Below are 21834 nucleotides of genomic sequence, written 5' to 3' on the forward strand. Positions count from 1 at the left end.
TTGTACAATTGATGATCAAGATGGTGTGTGGGGATTGTTGTACAATTGATGATCAGGTTGGTATCTGGGGACTGTTGTACGTTCGATGGTCAAGATTGTGTCTGAGGAGTGTTGTAGAATAGATTATCAAGATGGTGCCGGGGGGTGTTGTACAATCGATAGTCAAAATGGTGTCTGGGGACTGCTGTACATTCAATGGTCTAGATGGAGTCTGGGGAGTGTTTTACATTTGATAGTCAAGATGGTGTCTGTGGAGTGTCATACAATAGATGGTCAAGATGGTGTCTGGGGAGTGTTGTTCAATTGGTAGTCAAAATGGTGTCTGGGGTTTGTTGTCCAATAAGTGGTCAGTATGGTGTCTGGTTAGTGTTGCAGAATCGATAGTCAAAATGGATTCTGGTGTATGTTAAATAATAGATGGTCAAAATGGTGTCTGGGAAGAGTTGTACAATCAATAGTCAAGATGGTGTCTGGGTGGTGTTGTACAATCGATAGTCGAGATGGTCTCTGGAGAATGTTGTACAATTGCTGGTCAAGATGGTGTCTGGGGTGTGTTGTCCAATTGATGATCAAGATGGTGTGTGGGGATTGTTGTACAATCGATGATCACGTTGGTATCTGGGGAGTGTTGTACAATCGATGGTCAAGATGGTGTCTGGGTGGTGTTGTACAATCGATAGCCAAGATGGTGTCTGGGGAATGTTGTACAATAGATGGGCAAGATGGTGTCTGGGGAGTGTTGACCAATCGATGATCAAGATGTTGTGTGGGGAGTGATGTACAATCGATAGTCAAGATGGTGTCTGGGGACTGTTCTACAATAGATGGTCAAATTGGTGTCTGGGTAGTGTTGTACAATCGATAGTCAGGATGGTGTCCGGGGAGTGTTGTACAATCGATGATCAAGATGGTGTCTGACGAGAGTTGTACAATATATGGTCAAGATGGTGCGCAGGGAGTGTTGAACAATTAATGGTCACGATGGTGCCAAGGGAATGTTTAACATTCGATAGTCAAGATGGTATCTGGGGAATGTTGTGCAATAGATGGCCAAGATGGTGTCTGGGGAGTGTTGTACAATCGATGATCAGGTTGGATTCTGGGGAGTGTTGTACAATCAATGGTTAAGATTGTGTCTGAGGAGTGTTGTACAATAGGTTATCAAGGTGGTGCTGGGGGGTGTTGTATAATCGATAGTAAAAATGGTGTCTGGGGACTGTTGTACATTCGATGGTCAAGATAGTGTCTGGGGACTGCTGTACAATAGATCGTCTAGATGGTGTCAGGAGAGTGTTGTACAATTGGTAGTCAAAATGGTGTCTGGGATTTGTTGTCCAATAGGTGGTCAGTATGGTGTCTGGTTAGTGTTGTACAATCGATAGTCAAAATGGATTCTGGTGTGTGTTAAATAATAGATGGTCAAAATGGTGTCTGGGGAGTGTTGTACAATCAATAGTCAAGATGGTGTCTGGGGAGTGTTGTACATTCGATGGTCAATATGGTGTCTGGGGACTGCTGTACAATAGATGGTCAAGATGGTGTCTGGGGAGTGTTGTACAATTGATGATCAAGATGGTGTGTGGGGATTGTTGTACAATTGATGATCAGGTTGGTATCTGGGGAATGTTGTACATTCGATGGTCAAGATTGTGTCTGAGGAGTGTTGTAGAATAGATTATCAAGATGGTGCCGGGGGGTGTTGTACAATCGATAGTCAAAATGGTGTTTGTGGACTGCTGTACATTCAATGGTCCAGATGGAGTCTGGGGAGTGTTTTACATTTGATAGTCAAGATGGTGTCTGTGGAGTGTCATACAATAGATGGTCAAGATGGTGTCTGGGGTGTGTTGTTCAATTGGTAGTCAAAATGGTGTCTGGGGACTGTTGTACAATAGATCGTCTTGTTGGTGTCTGGGTAGTGTTGTACAATTGATAGTCAAGATGGTGTCTGTGGAGTGTCATACAATAGATGGTCAAGTTGGTGTCTGGGGAGTGTTGTACAATTGGTAGTCAAAATGGTGTCTGGGGTTTGTTGTCCAATAAGTGGTCAGTACGGTGTCTGGTTAGTGTTGCACAATCGATAGTCAAAATGGATTCTGGTGTATGTTAAATAATAGATGGTCAAAATGGTGTCTGGGTAGAGTTGTACAATCAGTAGTCAAGATGGTGTCTGGGTGGTGTTGTACAATCGATAGTCGAGATGGTCTCTGGAGAATGTTGTACAATAGCTGGTCAAGATGGTGTCTGGGGTGTGTTGTCCAATTGATGATCAAGATGGTGTGTGGTGATTGTTGTGCAATCGATGATCAGGTTGGTATCTGGGGAGTTTTGTACAATCGATGGTCAAGATTGTGTCTGAGGAGTGTTGTACAATAGATTATCAAGTTGGTGTCTGGGTAGTGTTGTACAATTGATAGTCAAGATGGTGTCTGTGGAGAGTCGTACAATAGATGGTCAAGATGGTGTCTGTGGCGTGTTGTACTGTAGATGGTCAAGATGGTGTCTGGGGAGTGTTGTTCAATCGACAGTCAAAATTTAGTCTGGTGTGTGTTGTACAATCAATAGTCAAGATGGTGTCTGGGGATTGTTGTACAATATATGGTCAAGATGGTGCGCAGGGAGTTTTGAGCGATTAATGGTCAATATGGTGCCAAGGGAATGTTGTACATTCGATAGTCCGGATGGTATCTGGGGAATGTTGTGCAATAGATGGCCAAGATGGTGTCTGGGGAGTGTTGTACAATCGATGATCAGGTTGGTTTCTGGGGCGTGTTGTACAATCGATGGTTAAGATTGTGTCTGAGCAGTGTTGTACAATAGCTTATCAAGATGGTGCTGGGGGGTGTTGTACAATCGATAGTCCAAATGGTGTCTGGGGACTGTTGTACATTCGATGGTCAATATGGGGTCTGGGGACTGCTGTACAATAGACGGTCAAGAAGGTGTCTGGGGATTGTTGTACAATTGGTAGTCAAAATGGTGTCTGGGGTTTGTTGTCCAATAGGTGGTCAGTATGGTGTCTGGTTAGTGTTGTACAATCGATAGTCAAATGGATGCTGGTGTGTGCTAAATAATAGATGGTCAAAATTGTGTCTGGGGAGTGTTGTACAATCAATAGTCAAGATGGTGTCTGGGGAGTGTTGTACTATAGATAGTCAAGATGGTGTCTGGGGAGTGTTGTACAATCAATAGTCAAGATGGTGTCTGGGGAGTGTTGTACTATAGATAGTCAAGATGGTGTCTGGGTGGTGTTGTACAATCGATAGTCGAGATGGTCTTTGGAGAATGTTGTACAATAGATGGTCAAGATGGTGTCTGGGGAGTGTTGTACAATTGATGATCAAGATGGTGTGTGGGGATTGTTGTACAATCGATGATCAGGTTGGTATCTGGGGAGTGTTGTACAATCGATGGTCAAAATGGTGTCTCTGGACTGCTGTACAATAGATCGTCTAGATGGTGTCTGGGTAGTGTTGTACAATTGATAGTCAAGATGGTGTCTGTGGAGAGTTGTACAATAGCTGGTCAAGATGTTGTCTGTGGAGTGTTGTACTGTAGATGGTCAAGATGGTGTCTGGGGAGTGTTGTTCAATCGATAGTCAAAATTTAGTCTGGTGTGTGTTGTACAATCAATAGTCAATATGGTGTCTGGGTGGTGTTGTACAATCGATAGCCAAGATGGTGTCTGGGGAAAGTTGTATAATAGATGGGCAAGATGGTGTCTGGGGAGTGTTGAACAATCGATGATCAAGATGTTGTGTGGGGAGTGATGTACAATCGATAGTCAAGATGGTGTCTGGGGAGTGTTGTACAATCGATGATCAAGATGGTGTCTGACGAGAGTTGTACAATATACGGTCAAGATGGTGCGCAGGGAGTGTTGAACAATTAATGGTCACGATGGTGCCAAGGGTATGTTTAACATTCGATAGTCAAGATGGTATCTGGGGAATGTTGTGCAATAGATGGCCAAGATGGTGTCAGGAGAGTTTTGTACAATTGCTAGTCAAATTGGTGTCTGGGATTTGTTGTCCAATAGGTGGTCAGTATGGTGTCTGGTTAGTGTTGTAAATCGATAGTCAAAATGGATTCTGGTGTGTGTTAAATAATAGATGGTCAAAAATGTGTCTGGGGAGTGTTGTACAATCAATAGTCAAGATGGTGTCTGGGGAGTGTTGTACATTTGATGGTCAAGATAGTGTCTGGGGACTGCTGTACAATAGATCGTCTAGATGGTGTCAGGAGAGTGTTGTACAATTGGTAGTCAAAATGGTGTCTGGGATTTGTTGTCCAATAGGTGGTCAGTATGGTGTCTGGTTAGTGTTGTACAATCGATAGTCAAAATGGATTCTGGTGTGTGTTAAATAATAGATGGTCAAAATGGTGTCTGGGGAGTGTTGTACAATCAATAGTCAAGATGGTGTCTGGGGAGTGTTGTACATTCGATGGTCAATATGGTGTCTGGGGACTGCTGTACAATAGATGGTCAAGATGGTGTCTGGGGAGTGTTGTACAATTGATGATCAAGATGGTGTGTGGGGATTGTTGTACAATTGATGATCAGGTTGGTATCTGGGGAATGTTGTACATTCGATGGTCAAGATTGTGTCTGAGGAGTGTTGTAGAATAGATTATCAAGATGGTGCCGGGGGGTGTTGTACAATCGATAGTCAAAATGGTGTTTGTGGACTGCTGTACATTCAATGGTCCAGATGGAGTCTGGGGAGTGTTTTACATTTGATAGTCAAGATGGTGTCTGTGGAGTGTCATACAATAGATGGTCAAGATGGTGTCTGGGGTGTGTTGTTCAATTGGTAGTCAAAATGGTGTCTGGGGACTGTTGTACAATAGATCGTCTTGTTGGTGTCTGGGTAGTGTTGTACAATTGATAGTCAAGATGGTGTCTGTGGAGTGTCATACAATAGATGGTCAAGTTGGTGTCTGGGGAGTGTTGTACAATTGGTAGTCAAAATGGTGTCTGGGGTTTGTTGTCCAATAAGTGGTCAGTACGGTGTCTGGTTAGTGTTGTACAATCGATAGTCAAAATGGATTCTGGTGTGTGTTAAATAATAGATGGTCAAAATGGTGTCTGGGGAGTGTTGTACAATCAATAGTCAAGATGGTGTCTGGGGAGTGTTGTACTATAGATAGTCAAGATGGTGTCTGGGTGGTGTTGTACAATCGATAGTCGAGATGGTCTTTGGAGAATGTTGTACAATAGATGGTCAAGATGGTGTCTGGGGATTGTTGTACAATTGATGATCAGGTTGGTATCTGGGGACTGTTGTACATTCGATGGTCAAGATTGTGTCTGAGGAGTGTTGTAGAATAGATTATCAAGATGGTGCCGGGGGGTGTTGTACAATCGATAGTCAAAATGGTGTCTGGGGATTGCTGTACATTCAATGGTCTAGATGGAGTCTGGGGAGTGTTGTTCAATTGGTAGTCAAAATGGTGTCTGGGGTTTGTTGTCCAATAAGTGGTCAGTATGGTGTCTGGTTAGGGTTGCACAATCGATAGTCAAAATGGATTCTGGTGTATGTTAAATAATAGATGGTCAAAATGGTGTCTGGGTAGAGTTGTACAATCAATAGTCAAGATGGTGTCTCGGTGGTGTTGTACAATCGATAGTCGAGATGGTCTCTGGAGAATGTTGTACAATAGCTGGTCAAGATGGTGTCTGGGGTGTGTTGTCCAATTGATGATCAAGATGGTGTGTGGTGATTGTTGTGCAATCGATGATCAGGTTGGTATCTGGGGAGTTTTGTACAATCGATGGTCAAGATTGTGTCTGAGGAGTGTTGTACAATAGATTATCAAGATGGTGCCGGGGGAGTGTTGTACAATCGATAGTCAAAATGGTGTCTGGGGACTGCTGTACAATAGATCGTCTAGATGGTGTCTGGGTAGTGTTGTACAATTGATAGTCAAGATGGTGTCTGTGGAGAGTCGTCCAATAGATGGTCAAGATGGTGTCTGTGGCGTGTTGTACTGTAGATGGTCAAGATGGTGTCTGGGGAGTGTTGTTCAATCGACAGTCAAAATTTAGTCTGGTGTGTGTTGTACAATCAATAGTCAAGATGGTGTCTGGGGAATGTTGTACAATATATGGTCAAGATGGTGCGCAGGGAGTTTTGAGCAATTAATGGTCAAGATGGTGCCAAGGGAATGTTGTACATTCGATAGTCCGGATGGTATCTGGGGAATGTTGTGCAATAGATGGCCAAGATGGTGTCTGGGGAGTGTTGTACAATCGATGATCAGGTTGGTTTCTGGGGAGTGTTGTACAATTGATGGTTAAGATTGTGTCTGAGGAGTGTTGTACAATAGCTTATCAAGATGGTGCTGGGGGGTGTTGTACAATCGATTGTCCAAATGGTGTCTGGGGACTGTTGTACATTCAATGGTCAATATGGTGTCTGGGGACTGCTGTACAATAGATGGTCAAGATGGTGTCTGGGGATTGTTGTACAATTGGTAGTCAAAATGGTGTCTGGGGTTTGTTGTCCAATAGGTGGTCAGTATGGTGTCTGGTTAGTGTTGTACAATCGATAGTCAAAATGGATTCTGGTGTGTGTTAAATAATAGATGGTCAAAATGGTGTCTGGGGAGTGTTGTACAATCAATAGTCAAGATTGTGTCTGGGGAGTGTTGTACAATAGATAGTCAAGATGGTGTCTGGGTGGTGTTGTACAATCGATAGTCGAGATGGTCTCTGGAGAATGTTGCACAATAGATGGTCAAGATGGTGTTTGGGGTGTGTTGTCCAATTGATCGTCAAGATGGTGTCTGGGGAGTGTTGTACTATAGATAGTCAAGATGGTGTCTGGGTGGTGTTGTACTATAGATAGTCAAGATGGTGTCTGGGTGGTGTTGTACAATCGATAGTCGAGATGGTCTCTGGAGAATGTTGTACAATTGATGATCAGGTTGGTATCTGGGGAGTGTTGTACAATCAACGGTCAAGATTGTGTCTGAGGAGTGTTGTACAATAGATTATCAAGATGGTGTCGGGGGGTGTTGTACAATCGATAGTCAAGACAGTGTCTGGGGACTGCTGTACAATAGATCGTCTAGATGGTGTCTGGGGAGTGTTGTTCAATCGATAGTAAAAATTTAGTCTGGTGTGTGTTGTACAATCAATAGTCAATATGGTGTCTGGGTGGTGTTGTACAATTGGTAGTCAAAATGGTGTCTGGGGTTTGTTGTCCAATAGCTTGTCAGTATGGTGTCTGGTTAGTGTTGTACAATCGATAGTCAAAATGGATGCTGGTGTGTGCTAAATAATAGATGGTCAAAATTGTGTCTGGGGATTGTTGTACAATCAATAGTCAAGATGGTGTCTGGAGAGTGTTGTACTATAGATAGTCAAGATGGTGTCTGGGGAGTGTTGTACAATCGATGTTCAAGATGGCCTCTGGGGAGTGTTGTACAATCGATAGTCAGGATGGTGTCAGGCGAGTGTTGTACAATAGATGGTCAAGATGGTGTCTGGGGAGTTGTACATTCAATAGTCAAGATGGTGTCTGGGGAGTGTTGTACTGTAGATGGTCAAGATGTTGTATGGGAGTGTTGCAAAATCGTTAGTCAAGATGGTGTCTGGGGAGTGTTGTACTGTAGATGGTCAAGATGGTGTATGGGAGTGTTGTACAATCAATAGTCAAGATTGTGTCTAGGGAGTGTTGCAGAATAGATGGTGAAGATGCTGTCTGCTGAGTTTTGTACAATTGATGGTCAAGATGGTGCCAAGGGAGTGTTGTACATTGGAGAGCCAAGATGGTATCTGGGGAGTGTTGTCCAGTTGATGGTCAAGATGGTGTCTGGTGTGTGTTGGACTATAGGTGGTCAAGATGGTGTCTGGAGAGTGTTGTACAATCGATGGACAAGATAGTGTCTGGGGTGTGTTGTACAATAGATGGTCAAAATGGTGTCTGGGGAGAATTGTTCTATTGATGGTCAAGAAGGTGTCTGTGGAGTGTTCTTCAATCGATAGTCAAGATGGTGTCTGGAGAGTGTTGTACAACAGATGGTCAAGATGGTGTCTGGGTCGTGTTGTACAATCGATATTCAAGATGTTGTCTGCGGAGTTTTGTACAATAGCTGGTCAAGATGGTGTCTGGGGTATGTTGTATAATCGATGATCAAGATGCTGTGTGGGCATTGTACAATCGATGATCAGGTTGGTATCTGGGGAGTTGTACAATCGATGGTCAAGATGGTGTCTGGGGAGTGTTGTACAATTGATAGTCAAAATGGTGTCTGGGGTTTGTTGTCCAATAGATGGTCAGTATGGTGTCTGGTTAGTGTTGTACAATCGATAGCCAAGGTGGTGTCTGGGGAACGTTGTACAATAGATGGTCAGTATGGTGTCTGGTTAGTGTTGTACAATCGATAGCCCAGGTGATGTCTGGGGAACGTTGTACAATAGATGGTCAAGATGGTGCGCAGGGAGTGTTGAACAATTGATGGTCAAGATGGTGCCAATGGAATGTACATTCGATAGTCAAGATGGTGCCGGGGTGTGTTGTACAATCGATAGTCAAAATGGTGTCTGGGGACTGTTGTACATTCAATGGTCTAGATGGAGTCTGGGGAGTGTTTTACATTTGATAGTCAAGATAGTGTCTGGGGACTGCTGTACAATCGATCGTCTAGATGGTGTCTGGGTAGTGTTGTACAATTGATAGTCAAGATGGTGTCTGTGGAGTGTCATACAATAGATGGTCAAGATGGTGTCTGGGGAGTGTTGTACAATTGGTAGTCAAAATGGTGTCTGGGCAGTGTTGTACAATTGGTAGTCAAAATGGTGTCTGGGGTTTGTTGTCCAATAGGTGGTCAGTATGGTGTCTGGTTAGTGTTGCACAATCGATAGTCAAAACGGATTCTGGTGTATGTTAAATAATAGATGGTCAAAATGGTGTCTGGGAAGTGTTGTACAATCAATAGTCAAGATGGTGTCTGGGGAGTGTTGTACTGTAGATGGTCAAGATGTTGTATGGGAGTGTTGCAAAATCGTTAGTCAAGATGGTGTCTGGGGAGTGTTGTACTGTAGATGGTCAAGATGGTGTATGGGAGTGTTGTACAATCAATAGTCAAGATTGTGTCTAGGGATTGTTGCAGAATAGATGGTGAAGATGCTGTCTGCTGAGTTTTGTACAATTGATGGTCAAGATGGTGCCAAGGGAGTGTTGTACATTGGAGAGCCAAGATGGTATCTGGGGAGTGTTGTCCAGTAGATGGTCAAGATGGTGTCTGGTGTGTGTTGGACTATAGATGGTCAAGATGGTGTCTGGAGAGTGTTGTACAATCGATGGACAAGATAGTGTCTGGGGTGTGTTGTACAATAGATGGTCAAAATGGTGTCTGGGGAGAATTGTTCTATTGATGGTCAGTATGGTGTCTGGTTAGTGTTGTACAATCGATAGCCAAGGTGGTGTCTGGGGAACGTTGTACAATAGATGGGCAAGATGTTGTCTGGGGAGTGTTGAACAATCGATGATCAGGATTGTGTGTGGGGAGTGATGTACAATCGATAGTCAAAATGGTGTCTGGGGTTTGTTGTCCAATAGATGGTCAGTATGGTGTCTGGTTAGTGTTGTACAATCGATAGCCAAGGTGGTGTCTGGGGAACGTTGTACAATAGATGGTCAGTCTGGTGTCTGGTTAGTGTTGTACAATCGATAGCCAAGGTGGTGTCTGGGGAACGTTGTACAATAGATGGTCAGTATGGTGTCTGGTTAGTGTTGTACAATCGATAGCCAAGGTGGTGTCTGGGGAACGTTGTACAATAGATGGGCATGATGTTGTCTGGGGAGTGTTGAACAATCGATGATCAGGATTGTTTGTGGGGAGTGATGTACAATCGATGGTCAAGATGGGGTCTGGGTAATGTTGTAGAATCGATAGTCAGGATGGTGTCTGATTAGATTTGTACAATAGATGGTCAAGATGGTGCGCAGGGAGTGTTGAACAATTGATGGTCAAGATGGTGCCAATGGAATGTACATTCGATAGTCAAGATGGTATCTGGGGAGTGTTGTACAATCGATGGTCAAGATTGTGTCTGAGGAGTGTTGTACAATAGATTATCAAGATGGTGCCGGGGTGTGTTGTACAATCGATAGTCAAAATGGTGTCTGGGGACTGTTGTACATTCAATGGTCTAGATGGAGTCTGGGGAGTGTTTTACATTTGATAGTCAAGATAGTGTCTGGGGACTGCTGTACAATCGATCGTCTAGATGGTGTCTGGGTAGTGTTGTACAATTGATAGTCAAGATGGTGTCCGTGGAGTGTCATACAATAGATGGTCAAGATGGTGTCTGGGGAGTGTTGTACAATTGGTAGTCAAAATGGTGTCTGGGGAGTGTTGTACAATTGGTAGTCAAAATGGTGTCTGGGGTTTGTTGTCCAATAGGTGGTCAGTATGGTGTCTGGTTAGTGTTGCACAATCGATAGTCAAAACGGATTCTGGTGTATGTTAAATAATAGATGGTCAAAATGGTGTCTGGGAAGTGTTGTACAATCAATAGTCAAGATGGTCTCTGGGTGGTGTTGTACAATCGATAGTCGAGATGGTCTCTGGAGAATGTTGTACAATAGCTGGTCAAGATGGTGTCTGGGGTGTGTTGTCCAATTGATGATCAAGATGGTGTGTGGGGATTGTTGTACAATCGATGATCAGGTTGGTATCTGGGGAGTTGTACAATCGATGGTCAAGATGGTGTCTGGGGAGTGTTGTACAATTGATAGTCAAAATGGTGTCTGGGGTTTGTTGTCCAATAGATGGTCAGTATGGTGTCTGGTTAGTGTTGTACAATCGATAGCCAAGGTGGTGTCTGGGGAACGTTGTACAATAGATGGGCAAGATGTTGTCTGGGGAGTGTTGAACAATCGATGATCAAGATTGTGTGTGGGGAGTGTTGTACAATCGATAGTCAAAATGGTGTCTGGGGACTGCTGTACAATAGATCGTCTAGATGGTGTCTGGGTAGTGTTGTACAATTGATAGTCAAGATGGTGTCTTTGGAGAGTCGTACAATAGATGGTCAAGATGTTGTCTGTGGATTGTTGTACTGTAGATGGTCAAGATGGTGTCTGGGGAGTGTTGTTCAATCGATAGTAAAAATTTAGTCTGGTGTGTGTTGTACAATCAATAGTCAATATGGTGTCTGGGTGGTGTTGTACAATTGGTAGTCAAAATGGTGTCTGGGGTTTGTTGTCCAATAGCTTGTCAGTATGGTGTCTGGTTAGTGTTGTACAATCGATAGTCAAAATGGATGCTGGTGTGTGCTAAATAATAGATGGTCAAAATTGTGTCTGGGGATTGTTGTACAATCAATAGTCAAGATGGTGTCTGGAGAGTGTTGTACTATAGATAGTCAAGATGGTGTCTGGGGAGTGTTGTACAATCGATGTTCAAGATGGCCTCTGGGGAGTGTTGTACAATCGATAGTCAGGATGGTGTCAGGCGAGTGTTGTACAATAGATGGTCAAGATGGTGTCTGGGGAGTTGTACATTCAATAGTCAAGATGGTGTCTGGGGAGTGTTGTACTGTAGATGGTCAAGATGTTGTATGGGAGTGTTGTAAAATCGATAGTCAAGATGGTGTCTGGGGAGTGTTGTACTGTAGATGGTCAAGATGGTGTATGGGAGTGTTGTACAATCAATAGTCAAGATTGTGTCTAGGGAGTGTTGCAGAATAGATGGTGAAGATGCTGTCTGCTGAGTTTTGTACAATTGATGGTCAAGATAGTGCCAAGGGAGTGTTGTACATTGGAGAGCCAAGATGGTATCTGGGGAGTGTTGTGCAGTAGATGGTCAAGATGGTGTCTGGTGTGTGTTGTACTATAGATGGTCAAGATGGTGTCTGGGGAGTGTTGTACTATAGGTAGTCAAGGTGGTGTCTGGGTGGTGATGTACAATCGATAGTCGAGATGGTCTCTGGAGAATGTTGTACAATAGCTGGTCAAGATGGTGTCTGGGGTGTGTTGTCCAATTGATGATCAAGATGGTGTGTGGGGAGTGTTGTACAATTGATGATCAGGTTGGTATCTGGGGAGTGTTGTTCAATCGACAGTCAAAATTTAGTCTGGTGTGTTGTACAATGAATAGGTAATATGGTGTCTGGGTGGTGTTGTATAACTGATAGCCAAGATGGCGTCTGGGGAATGTTTTACAATAGATGGGCAAGATGGTGTCTGGGGAGTGTTGAACAATCGATGATCAAGATAGTATGTGGGGAGTGATGTACAATCGATAGTCAAGATGGTGTCTGGGGACTGTTCTACAATAGATGGTCAAGATGGTGTCTGGGGAGTGTTGTACAATCGATGATCAAGATGGTATGTGGGGAGTGATGTACATTCGATAGTCAAGATAGTGTCTGGAGACTGCTGTACAATAGATCGTCTAGATGGTGTCTGGGGAGTGTTGTACAATCGATAGTCAAAATGGATTCAGGTGTGTGTTAAATAATAGATGGTCAAAATGGTGTCTGGGGAGTGTTGTACAATCAATAGTCAGATGGTGTCTGGGGAGTGTTGTACAATAGATGGTCAAGATGGTGTCTGGGGAGTGTTGTACTATAGATAGTCAAGATGGTTTCTGGGGAGTGTTGTACTATAGATAGTCAAGATGGTGTCTAGGTGGTGTTGTACAGTCGATAGTCGAGATGGTCTCTGGAGAATGTTGTACAATAGATGGTCAAGATGGTGTCTGGGGTGTGTTGTCCAATTGATGATCAAGATGGTGTGTGGGGTTTGTTGTACAATTGATGATCAGGTTGGTATCTGAGGAGTGTTGTACAATCGATGGTCAAGATTGTGTCTGAGGAGTGTTGTACAATAGATTATCAAGATGGTGCCGGTGGTGTTGTACAATCGATAGTCAAAATGGTGTCTGGGGACTGTCGTACAATAGATGGTCAAGATGGTGTCTGAGGACTGTCGTACAATATATCGTCTAGATGGTGTCTGGGGAGTGTTGTACAATTGGTAGTCAAAATGGTGTCTGGGGTTTGTTGTCCAATAGGTGGTCAGTATGGTGTCTGGTTAGTGTTGTATAATCGATAGTCAAAATGTATTCTGGTGTGTGCTAAATAATAGATGGTCAAAATGGTGTCTGGGGAGTGTTGTACAATCAATAGTCAAGATGGTGTCTGGGGAGTGTTGTACTATAAGTAGTCAAGATGGTGTCTGGGGAGTGTTGTACTATAGATAGTCAAGATGGTGTCTGGGTGGTGTTGTCCAATTGATGATCAGTATGGTGTCTGGTTAGTGTTGTACAATCGATAGTCAAAATGGATTCTGGTGTGTGTTAAATAATAGATGGTCAAAATGGTGTCTGGGGATTGTTGTACAATCGATGATCAGGTTGGTATCTGGGGAGTTTTGTACAAACGATGGTCAAGATTGTGTCTGAGGTGTGTTGTACAATAGATTATCAAGATGGTGCCAGGGGAGTGTTGTACAATCGATAGTCAAAATGGTGTCTGGGGACTGTTGTACAATAGATCGTCTAGTTGGTGTCTGGGTAGTGTTGTACAATTGATAGTCAAGATGGTGTCTGTGGAGTGTCGTACAATAGATGGTCAAGATGGTGTCTGTGGAGTGTTGTACTGTAGATGGTCAAGATGGTGTCTGGGGAGTGTTGTTCAATCAATAGTCAAAATTTAGTCTGGTGTGTGTTGTATAATCAATAGTTAATATGGTGTCTGGGTGGTGTTGTATAATTGATAGCCAAGATGGTGTCTGGGGAATGTTCTACAATAGATGGTCAAGATGGTGTCTGGGTAGTGTTGTACAATCGATAGTCAGGATGGTGTCTGGGGAGTGTTGTACAATCGATGATCAAGATGGTGTCTGACGGGAGTTGTACAATAGATAGTCAAGATGGTGCGCAGGGAGTGTTGAACAATTGATGGTCAATATGGTGCCAAGGGAATGTTGTACATTCGATAGTCAAGATGGTATCTGGGGAGTGTTGTGCAATAGATGGTCAAGATTGTGTCTGAGGAGTGTTGTACAATAGATTATCAAGATAGTGCTGGGGTGTGTTGTACAATCGATAGTCAAAATGGTGTCCTGGGACTGTTGTACATTCGATGGTCAAGATTGTGTCTGGGGAGTGTTGTACAATTGGTAGTCAAAATGGTGTCTGGGGAGTGTTGTACAATCAGTAGTCAAGATGGTGTCTGGGGAGTGTTGTACTATAGATAGTCAAGATGGTGTCTGGGTGGTGTTGTACAATCGATAGTCGAGATGGTCTCTGGAGAATGTTGTACAATAGCTGGTCAAGATGGTGTCTGGGGTGTGTTGTCCAATTGATGATCAAGATGGTGTGTGGGGAGTGTTGTACAATTGATGATCAGGTTGGTATCTGGGGAGTGTTGTACAATCGATGGTCAAGATTGTGTCTGAGGAGTGTTGTACAATAGATTATCAAGATGGTGCCAGGGGAGTGTTGTACAATCGATAGTCAAAATGGTGTCTGGGGACTGTTGTACTTTTGATGGTCAAGAAGGTGTCTGGGGAGTGATGTACATTCGATAGTCAAGACAGTGTCTGGGGAGTGTTGTACTATCGATGGACAAGATGGTGTCTCGGACGTGTTATACAATCGATGGTCAAGATGGTGTCTGGGGACTGCTGTACAGTAGATCGTCTAGATGGTGTCTGGGTAGTGTTGTACAATGGATAGTCAAGATGGTGTCTGTGATGTGTCGTACAATAGATGGTCATGATGGTGTCTGGGGAATGTTGTACAATCGATAGTCAAAATCTAGTCTGGTGTGTGTTGTACAATCAATAGTCAATATGGTGTCTGGGTGGTGTTGTGCAATCGATAGCCAAGATGGTGTCTGGGGAATGTTGAACAATCGATGATCAAGATGGTGTGTGGGGAGTGATGTACAATCGACGGTCAAGATGGTGTCTGGAGAGTGTTGTACAATCGATAGTCAAGATGGTGTCTGGGGACTGTTGTTGGTCAAGATGGTGTAACTCCCTGGGTCGCCTCAGGCTCGCTCAGCTCGTTCTGGTCTAGGGGGAGCAGCCCTCGGCCCCGCCAAACTGGATAATCAGCTGGTGTGGATGCTGTGTGATGTCCAAAACCAGACAGTACACCATATGCGATTAAATGAGTACAATTTATAAAGGTTACTATAACTAAGTGATTAATAACGATACAGTACATATGAAGAGAAAATTAAAGAAAAGGCGCCAAACTTATCAAAGTCCAAACCACTTCGTGCACAACCGTTGGAGCTCAATTACTGAAGTCTTCTGGCCACCATTCGATCCCCACCGAACTCCTCGACTCGCAGCTCAGGACCCTCCGAACTCCTCGACTCTCCAAACAGCTCAGGACCCTCCGAGTGGTCAACCAAGCACATCCAGCTTCATCCCCCCCTTCCTCGGAGAATCTCCCGGCCTCGGACCCCCCTTTGGGGTCCGATCTTCGCCCAGCTTAGAGCATTGCGTCCTCTCTCTCAACCCCCTCGCGCCGATCTGCCCAAAAGCCCATCAACAAAAGCTTACAGACTCAGAAGAAAGAACATTAATCCCCATTTGGTTTACAAACGAATACCATTCTCGTTATCAGTAAATTAGCATTCCTGCTAGTTAACAAAAGGAAACCCTTTCCCAACAGTAACAAAGAAAAAAAAGAAACCCCCTTTACAATGGTGTCTGTGGAGTGTTGTACAATCGATAGTCAAGATGGTGTCTGGGGACAGTTGTACAATAGTTGGTTAAGATGGCGTCTGGGGAGTGTTATACTATAGATGGTCAAGACGGTGTCTGTGGATTGTTGTACAATCGTTGGTCAAGATGGTGTCTGGGGAGTGTTGCAATGTAGATGGTCAAGATGGTGTCTGGGGACTGTTGTACAATAGACGGTCAAGATGGTGTCTGGGGAGTGTTGTACAATAGATGGTCAAGATGGTGTCTGGGGAGTGTTGCACTGTAGATGGTCAAGATGGTGTCCGGGGAGTGTTGTACAATCGATGGTCAAGACGGTGTCTGTGGATTGTTGTACAATCGTTGGTCAAGATGGTGTCTGGGGAGTGTTGCACTGTAGATGGTCAAGATGGTGTCTGGGGAGTGTTGTACAATAGACGGTCAAGATGGTGTCTGGGGTGTGTTGCACTATGGATGGTCAAGATGGTGTCTGGGGAGTGTTGTACAATAGATGGTCAAGATGGTGTCTGGGGAGTGTTGTACAATCGATGGTCAAGATGGTGCCCGGGGAGTGTTGTACAATAGATGGTCAAAATGGTGTCTGGGGAGTGTTGTACAATAGATGGTCAAGATGGTGTCTGGGGAGTGTTGCAATGTAGATGGTCAAGATGGTGTCTGGGGACTGTTGTACAATAGACGGTCAAGATGGTGTCTGGGGAGTGTTGTACAATAGATGGTCAAGATGGTGTCTGGGGAGTGTTGCACTGTAGATGGTCAAGATGGTGTCCGGGGAGTGTTGTACAATCGATGGTCAAGACGGTGTCTGTGGATTGTTGTACAATCGTTGGTCAAGATGGTGTCTGGGGAGTGTTGCACTGTAGATGGTCAAGATGGTGTCTGGGGAGTGTTGTACAATAGACGGTCAAGATGGTGTCTGGGGAGTGTTGCACTATGGATGGTCAAGATGGTGTCTGGGGAGTGTTGTACAATAGATGGTCAAGATGGTGTCTGGGGAGTGTTGTACAATCGATGGTCAAGATGGTGCCCGGGGAGTGTTGTACAATAGATGGTCAAAATGGTGTCTGGGGAGTGTTGTACAATAGATGGTCAAAATGGTGTCTGGGGAGTGTTGTACAATAGATGGTCAAAATGGTGTCCAATTATAATATTCTTCACAGTACATCTATAGAAATCGGCTGTGTCTTCAGTTACAATTTGTTATTATAAGCTAATTATTATTAGATTATTTAAGCAGAAATTATTAGAATATTGGAATTACTGTGACAAGAAGTACAGACTGACTCTGTTTACCCTTCTTGCTGCCTCAGTAAAGCAGCCAGCGTAATCAAAGACCCCACCCCGGACAGTCTCTCATCTCCCCTCCCATCGGGCAGTAGATACAAAAGTCTGAAAGCACGTACCACCAGGCTCAAGGACAGCTTCTACCCCCACTGTCATCAGACTCTTGAACGGACATCTTGTACGATAAGAGGATCTGTCCTGGGACCAGTATGTAAGTGTCATTACAAAGAAGGCATGGCAGCTCCTCGACTTTCTGAGAAGTTTGCACAGATTCAGTCTGTCACCAAAAATGTTGATCAACTTCTATAGAAGCGCTGTGGAGAGTACTTCTGACTGGTCCCATCCCGGCCTGGTATGGTAACACCAGTGACCAAGATCAGAACAGTCGTGGGTGCAGCCCAGTCCATCACAGGAAAAGCCCCGCCCACCATTAGACACATCTACAAGCAGCATCCATCATCAAGGACATCACCATCCAGTCCATGCTGTCCTCTCACTGCTGCCATCGGGAAGGAGTTACAAGAGCCATGGGTCCTACAATTCCCTTCAAACTATCAGACTCCTGAACTGGTGTAGGTAACTTCAGTTCCTGTCGGGTAGTTTCTTAAATGCCCCTGATATATCTGACTCTACCACCACACTGACAGGACATTCCATGCACCCAGCACTTATGTTTAGAAAAAAAATACCTTTGAAAATTATGACCCCTCATATTAGCCACTTAGACTCTGGAAAAATGTCTCTGTTCGATTGATGTCTCTTACCATCTTGTCAAGTCACCTCTCATCCCTGTCTGCTCCAATGATAAAAGCCTGAGCACACTCTCCAAAGCTTCCTATCTTTCCGAAAGCCATCCAACCCAGTCTGCCCTGTCACGTATGGGGAGTTCAAAAACATTGTAAAATCTGTGGTGGGGAGGAGGGAATGGGGGAAGAGTGAAGGAGACTGGAGGGGTAGGAGGGGGTAAGACTAAGGTGGAGGGAACACCATGGGGAGAGGAAGGAAAGTGGGGAGCAGGCAGCAGAGGAAGGGAAAGTGGAGGGAGACTGGAGATTGGGGATGGGATTAAGGTCTGGAGTGTGGGATGACGTGAGGTGACTGGGGTGGGGGGGACCCAATGCTGAGAGGGAGCCATGGGAAGTTTCTGGAAGTTTCCCTCGAAGTTTCCCTCGAAGCCACACACTGTTCTGACTTGGAAATACTTTGCTGTTCCTTCAGCATCTCTGGGTCAAAACCCTGGAACTCCTGAAATCAATGTGGGTGTCCCCACACATCAAGGACTGCAGCATTTCAAGAAGTCAGCTTATCACCACCACCTTCTCCAGGACATCTCTGGTTCAACAGTTAAACACTGGCTCAACCTCAGAAACTCTTGTCCCTTTTGATGAAAAAATAACAAAATTATTGCTGCTTAGGGGTTGCTAAGTGGAAGTGCAGATGGGGGTTGTGGTTGGCAGAGAAAGAGGATGGGGAACGTGAGCTGTACATTAACACTGAACATCGTTCTGTCCCTCAGTCACAGACTCCGCACTCGGTGATCCGTGTGTAACCCACACCGTCCTGGATCAGCCCTGGAGGAGCACGAATTGTTCCAACACTGAGTGTACCGGTGGAGAGTTGATGAATGATAAAAATCTTGCTGTGAGATGGTACAGATTTAACAGGTAAAGTGAGGAGATAATCATTGAGAAACTGGACACAGAAGGGGAATGTAAACAGGGGAACAAGGGGTGTGTGAATGGGAAATGCAGGGAGACCGGGATCACCAGTGACTACACTGAGATGGGGAGTAAATACAGGTAGAGGGAAGATCCCACATTCTCAGGGTAGAGACAAGGGGGAGGTACAACAGAGAGGAATTCCCAGGAATGGGGTGTTACTGACCAGAGACTGGGTACGGACAGGGTGAGTGTAATTTCCCATGTCTCTCTGAGTGAATAAACTCCCTCAGATCAGGGACTGACTCTCTGATTGTTGTTTCAGTTCCGGAGGATGGAAGATTCCCGAGACGGTCGTTCCAGAGTATCACTGCTCCGGGGAGAACCCAGGCTGGTTAAACGGTAGGGTTTTTTTATTTTCGGAGAAGGTCAGACTGATGACCAGATCTCTTCAGATACAAACACAGAACTCCACCTCCCTGAGAGGGCTTCCCACAGTTACCCAGACCGCACTCCAGACCTGGATCCTTGTGGAGTCTGGTGGAGGAGCTCCGGCTTCCTGGAGACTCCCAGGTGTTGGGTCGTGGTTCCCTGTATTCAGAGCTAGAGAATTCTCTGAATGTCGGTGAAATTTTTACAGTGGCTCAGTCTGGACTTTGCATCTGAACCCAAAGTGAGGAACATCGGGGGTGGGGCTTCACCAGCTGTCAGTCACATCAGGGGTGGAGTTTCACCAGATGTCAGTCACATCAGGGGTGGGGCTTCACCAGCTGTCAGTCATATCGGGAGTGGGGCTTCACCAGCTGTCAGTCACATCAGGGGTGGGGATTTACCAGATGTCAGTCACATCAGGGGTGGGGCTTCACCAGCTGTCAGTCACATCAGGGGTGGAGTTTCACCAGTTGTCAGTCACATCAGGGGTGGGGCTTCACCAGATGTCAGTCACATCAGGGGTGGAGCTTCACCAATGTCAGTCACATCAGGGGTGGGGCTTCAGCTGTCAGTCACCAGGGGTGGGGCTTCACCAGCTGTCAGTCACATCAGGGTCTGGGCTTCTCATTCTGTCAATCATACTGCATCAGGGCCTCACCTGGTGTCAGTCACAACATGAGAGGCATTTTTGTTACCAGACTAAACACCTGGGGGACTCTCAGACCAGGTGCTGTAGGGAGGGTGGGGTGGGAAGTGTGAAGAGAGCACATCACTGCTGACTGATTTACAGTGGGTCCTGATTCACATTCCCTGCTGTACTGTGGGACCGGGTATATTTTACAGAGTTTCTAAATCTCATTCCAGGTCCCCATCCCAACGTGGGAGAGGGTGAGGTGACCAGGACTGTCTGCTTCAGCAAGGATGAAAACCCCTGTGAGAAGTACCAGGAGATCAGGGTGAAAAACTGCTCTGGTTACTTTGTGTATCGGCTGGAGCCTACAACCAGGAATGATTCTGTGTACTGTACAGGTGGGTCATCGTTCCCCAGTGACACTGGAGTGTGGAGATGGGGTGGAGGGTGAGGGAAAGAGCGAAAGTCTAATGTATCTGACTCTACCACCCCTTGTGGGGAATTTCAGTCGCTCACAACTCCCTGTGTGAGGGACCTGTCTCCGAATCAGGATTTATATCACAGAGTTATGTTGTGGAACATGTTAACTTTATGGCAGCAGTACATTGCGATACATGATAAATGGATATAGGGAAAACAAACTGAGTTACATCAAGCATAGGTATGACTATTAAATAGTTAAGTAAATAGGAAGTGCAAATGAACAGAAATGAGAAAAGTAGGGAGGTTGTGTTCATGGGTTCAATGTCCATTTAGGAATCGGATGGCAGAGGGGAAGAGCTGTTCCTGAATCACTAGGTGTGTGCCTTCAGGCTTCTGTACCTCCTACCTGAAGGTAACAGTGTGAAGAGAGCTTGTCCTGGGTGGTGGGGATCCTTAATGATGGATGTCACCTTCCTAAGGCATCCCTCCTTGAAGATTTCTCAGGTACACGGAGACTAGTACCCTTGATGGTAAATTTTGCAAGTTTTTGCAACTTATTTCAATCTTGGCCAATCGCACCGTCCCCACATACCAGGTGGTGATGCAGCCAGTCAGAATGCTCCACTTGCGGGGTGGGGGGGGACGCCACTGAACAGTTTCTATTAAAGTCAGGCAAGCCATCCTCGGAGAGTGATTAAAGAATTCTCTTCAGATGCTGGGTTAAAAGCTGAGGAGGAAATGGAAAGAGTTCATGAAGGGAACACTTGACCGTCTTCACAGAGAAATGGACGAAAGGTTTGCTCGTTTGCACAACACTGATGCCAAGTTTGGGTTCCTTCTCACTGTCGAGCGATTGTGTTATGGCACCAACAGTAACGACCTAAAGTAACGATACTAAAGTCTGAAAGCACGTACCACCAGGCTCAAGGACAGCTTCTACCCCCACTGTCATCAGACTCTTGAACAGACATCTTGTACGATAAGAGGATCAGTCCTGGGACCAGTATGTAAGTGTCATTACAAAGAAGGCATGGCAGCTCCTCGACTTTCTGAGAAGTTTGCACAGATTCAGTCTGTCACCTAAAGCTTCGACCAACTTCTATAGATGTGTGGTGGAGAGTATTTCAGTCTGGTTGCATGACAGCCTGATATGGAAACACCAATGCCCAAGATCAGAACAGTAGTGGATGCAGCCCAGTCCATCACAGGAAAAGCCCTCCCCACCACTAAACACATCTACAAGCAGCATCCATCATAAAGGACCCCACCATCCAGTCCATGCTGTCCTCTCACTGCTACCATCGGGAAGGAGGTACAGGAGCCTTAGCTCCCACACTACCCCTCAAACCATCAGACTCCTGACCTAGTGTAGGTAACTTCAGTTCCTGTCTGGGAGTTTCTTAAATGCCCCTAATATATCTGACTCTACCACCACCCCTGACAGGACATTCCATGCACCGACCGCTCTAGGTTTAAAAAAATTACCTTTGAAAATTATGACCCCTAGTATTAGCCACTTACACGCTGGAAAAATGTCTGTTCGATTGATGCCCCTTACCATCTTGTACGCCTTTATCAAGTCACCTCTCATCCTTGTCTGCTCCAATGATAAAAGATCACAAGGCAAAGGAGCAGAAGTGGGCCATTTGGCCCATTGATTCTGCTCCGCCACTCCACCATGAGCTAAACTATTCTCCCATCTAGTTCT

General features: G+C 45.0%; 1 protein-coding gene across 10 annotated transcripts in view; it reads left to right on the forward strand.

The window, feature by feature from the left end:
* The window catches only part of LOC132386895 (uncharacterized), a 154586-nt gene that overhangs the window by 66920 nt on the left and 65832 nt on the right, over positions 1-21834 (forward strand). For all 10 annotated transcript variants that reach the window (XM_059959246.1, XM_059959248.1, XM_059959250.1 and 7 more), the window contains 3 exons: positions 18499-18646; positions 18966-19042; positions 19937-20101. In XM_059959246.1, the coding sequence (XP_059815229.1) occupies positions 18499-18646; positions 18966-19042; positions 19937-20101 (390 nt within the window). The remainder of the gene's footprint in view (positions 1-18498; positions 18647-18965; positions 19043-19936; positions 20102-21834) is intronic.

Source organism: Hypanus sabinus, unplaced genomic scaffold (genome assembly GCF_030144855.1).
Source record: "Hypanus sabinus isolate sHypSab1 unplaced genomic scaffold, sHypSab1.hap1 scaffold_137, whole genome shotgun sequence".
NCBI lineage: Eukaryota > Metazoa > Chordata > Chondrichthyes > Myliobatiformes > Dasyatidae > Hypanus > Hypanus sabinus.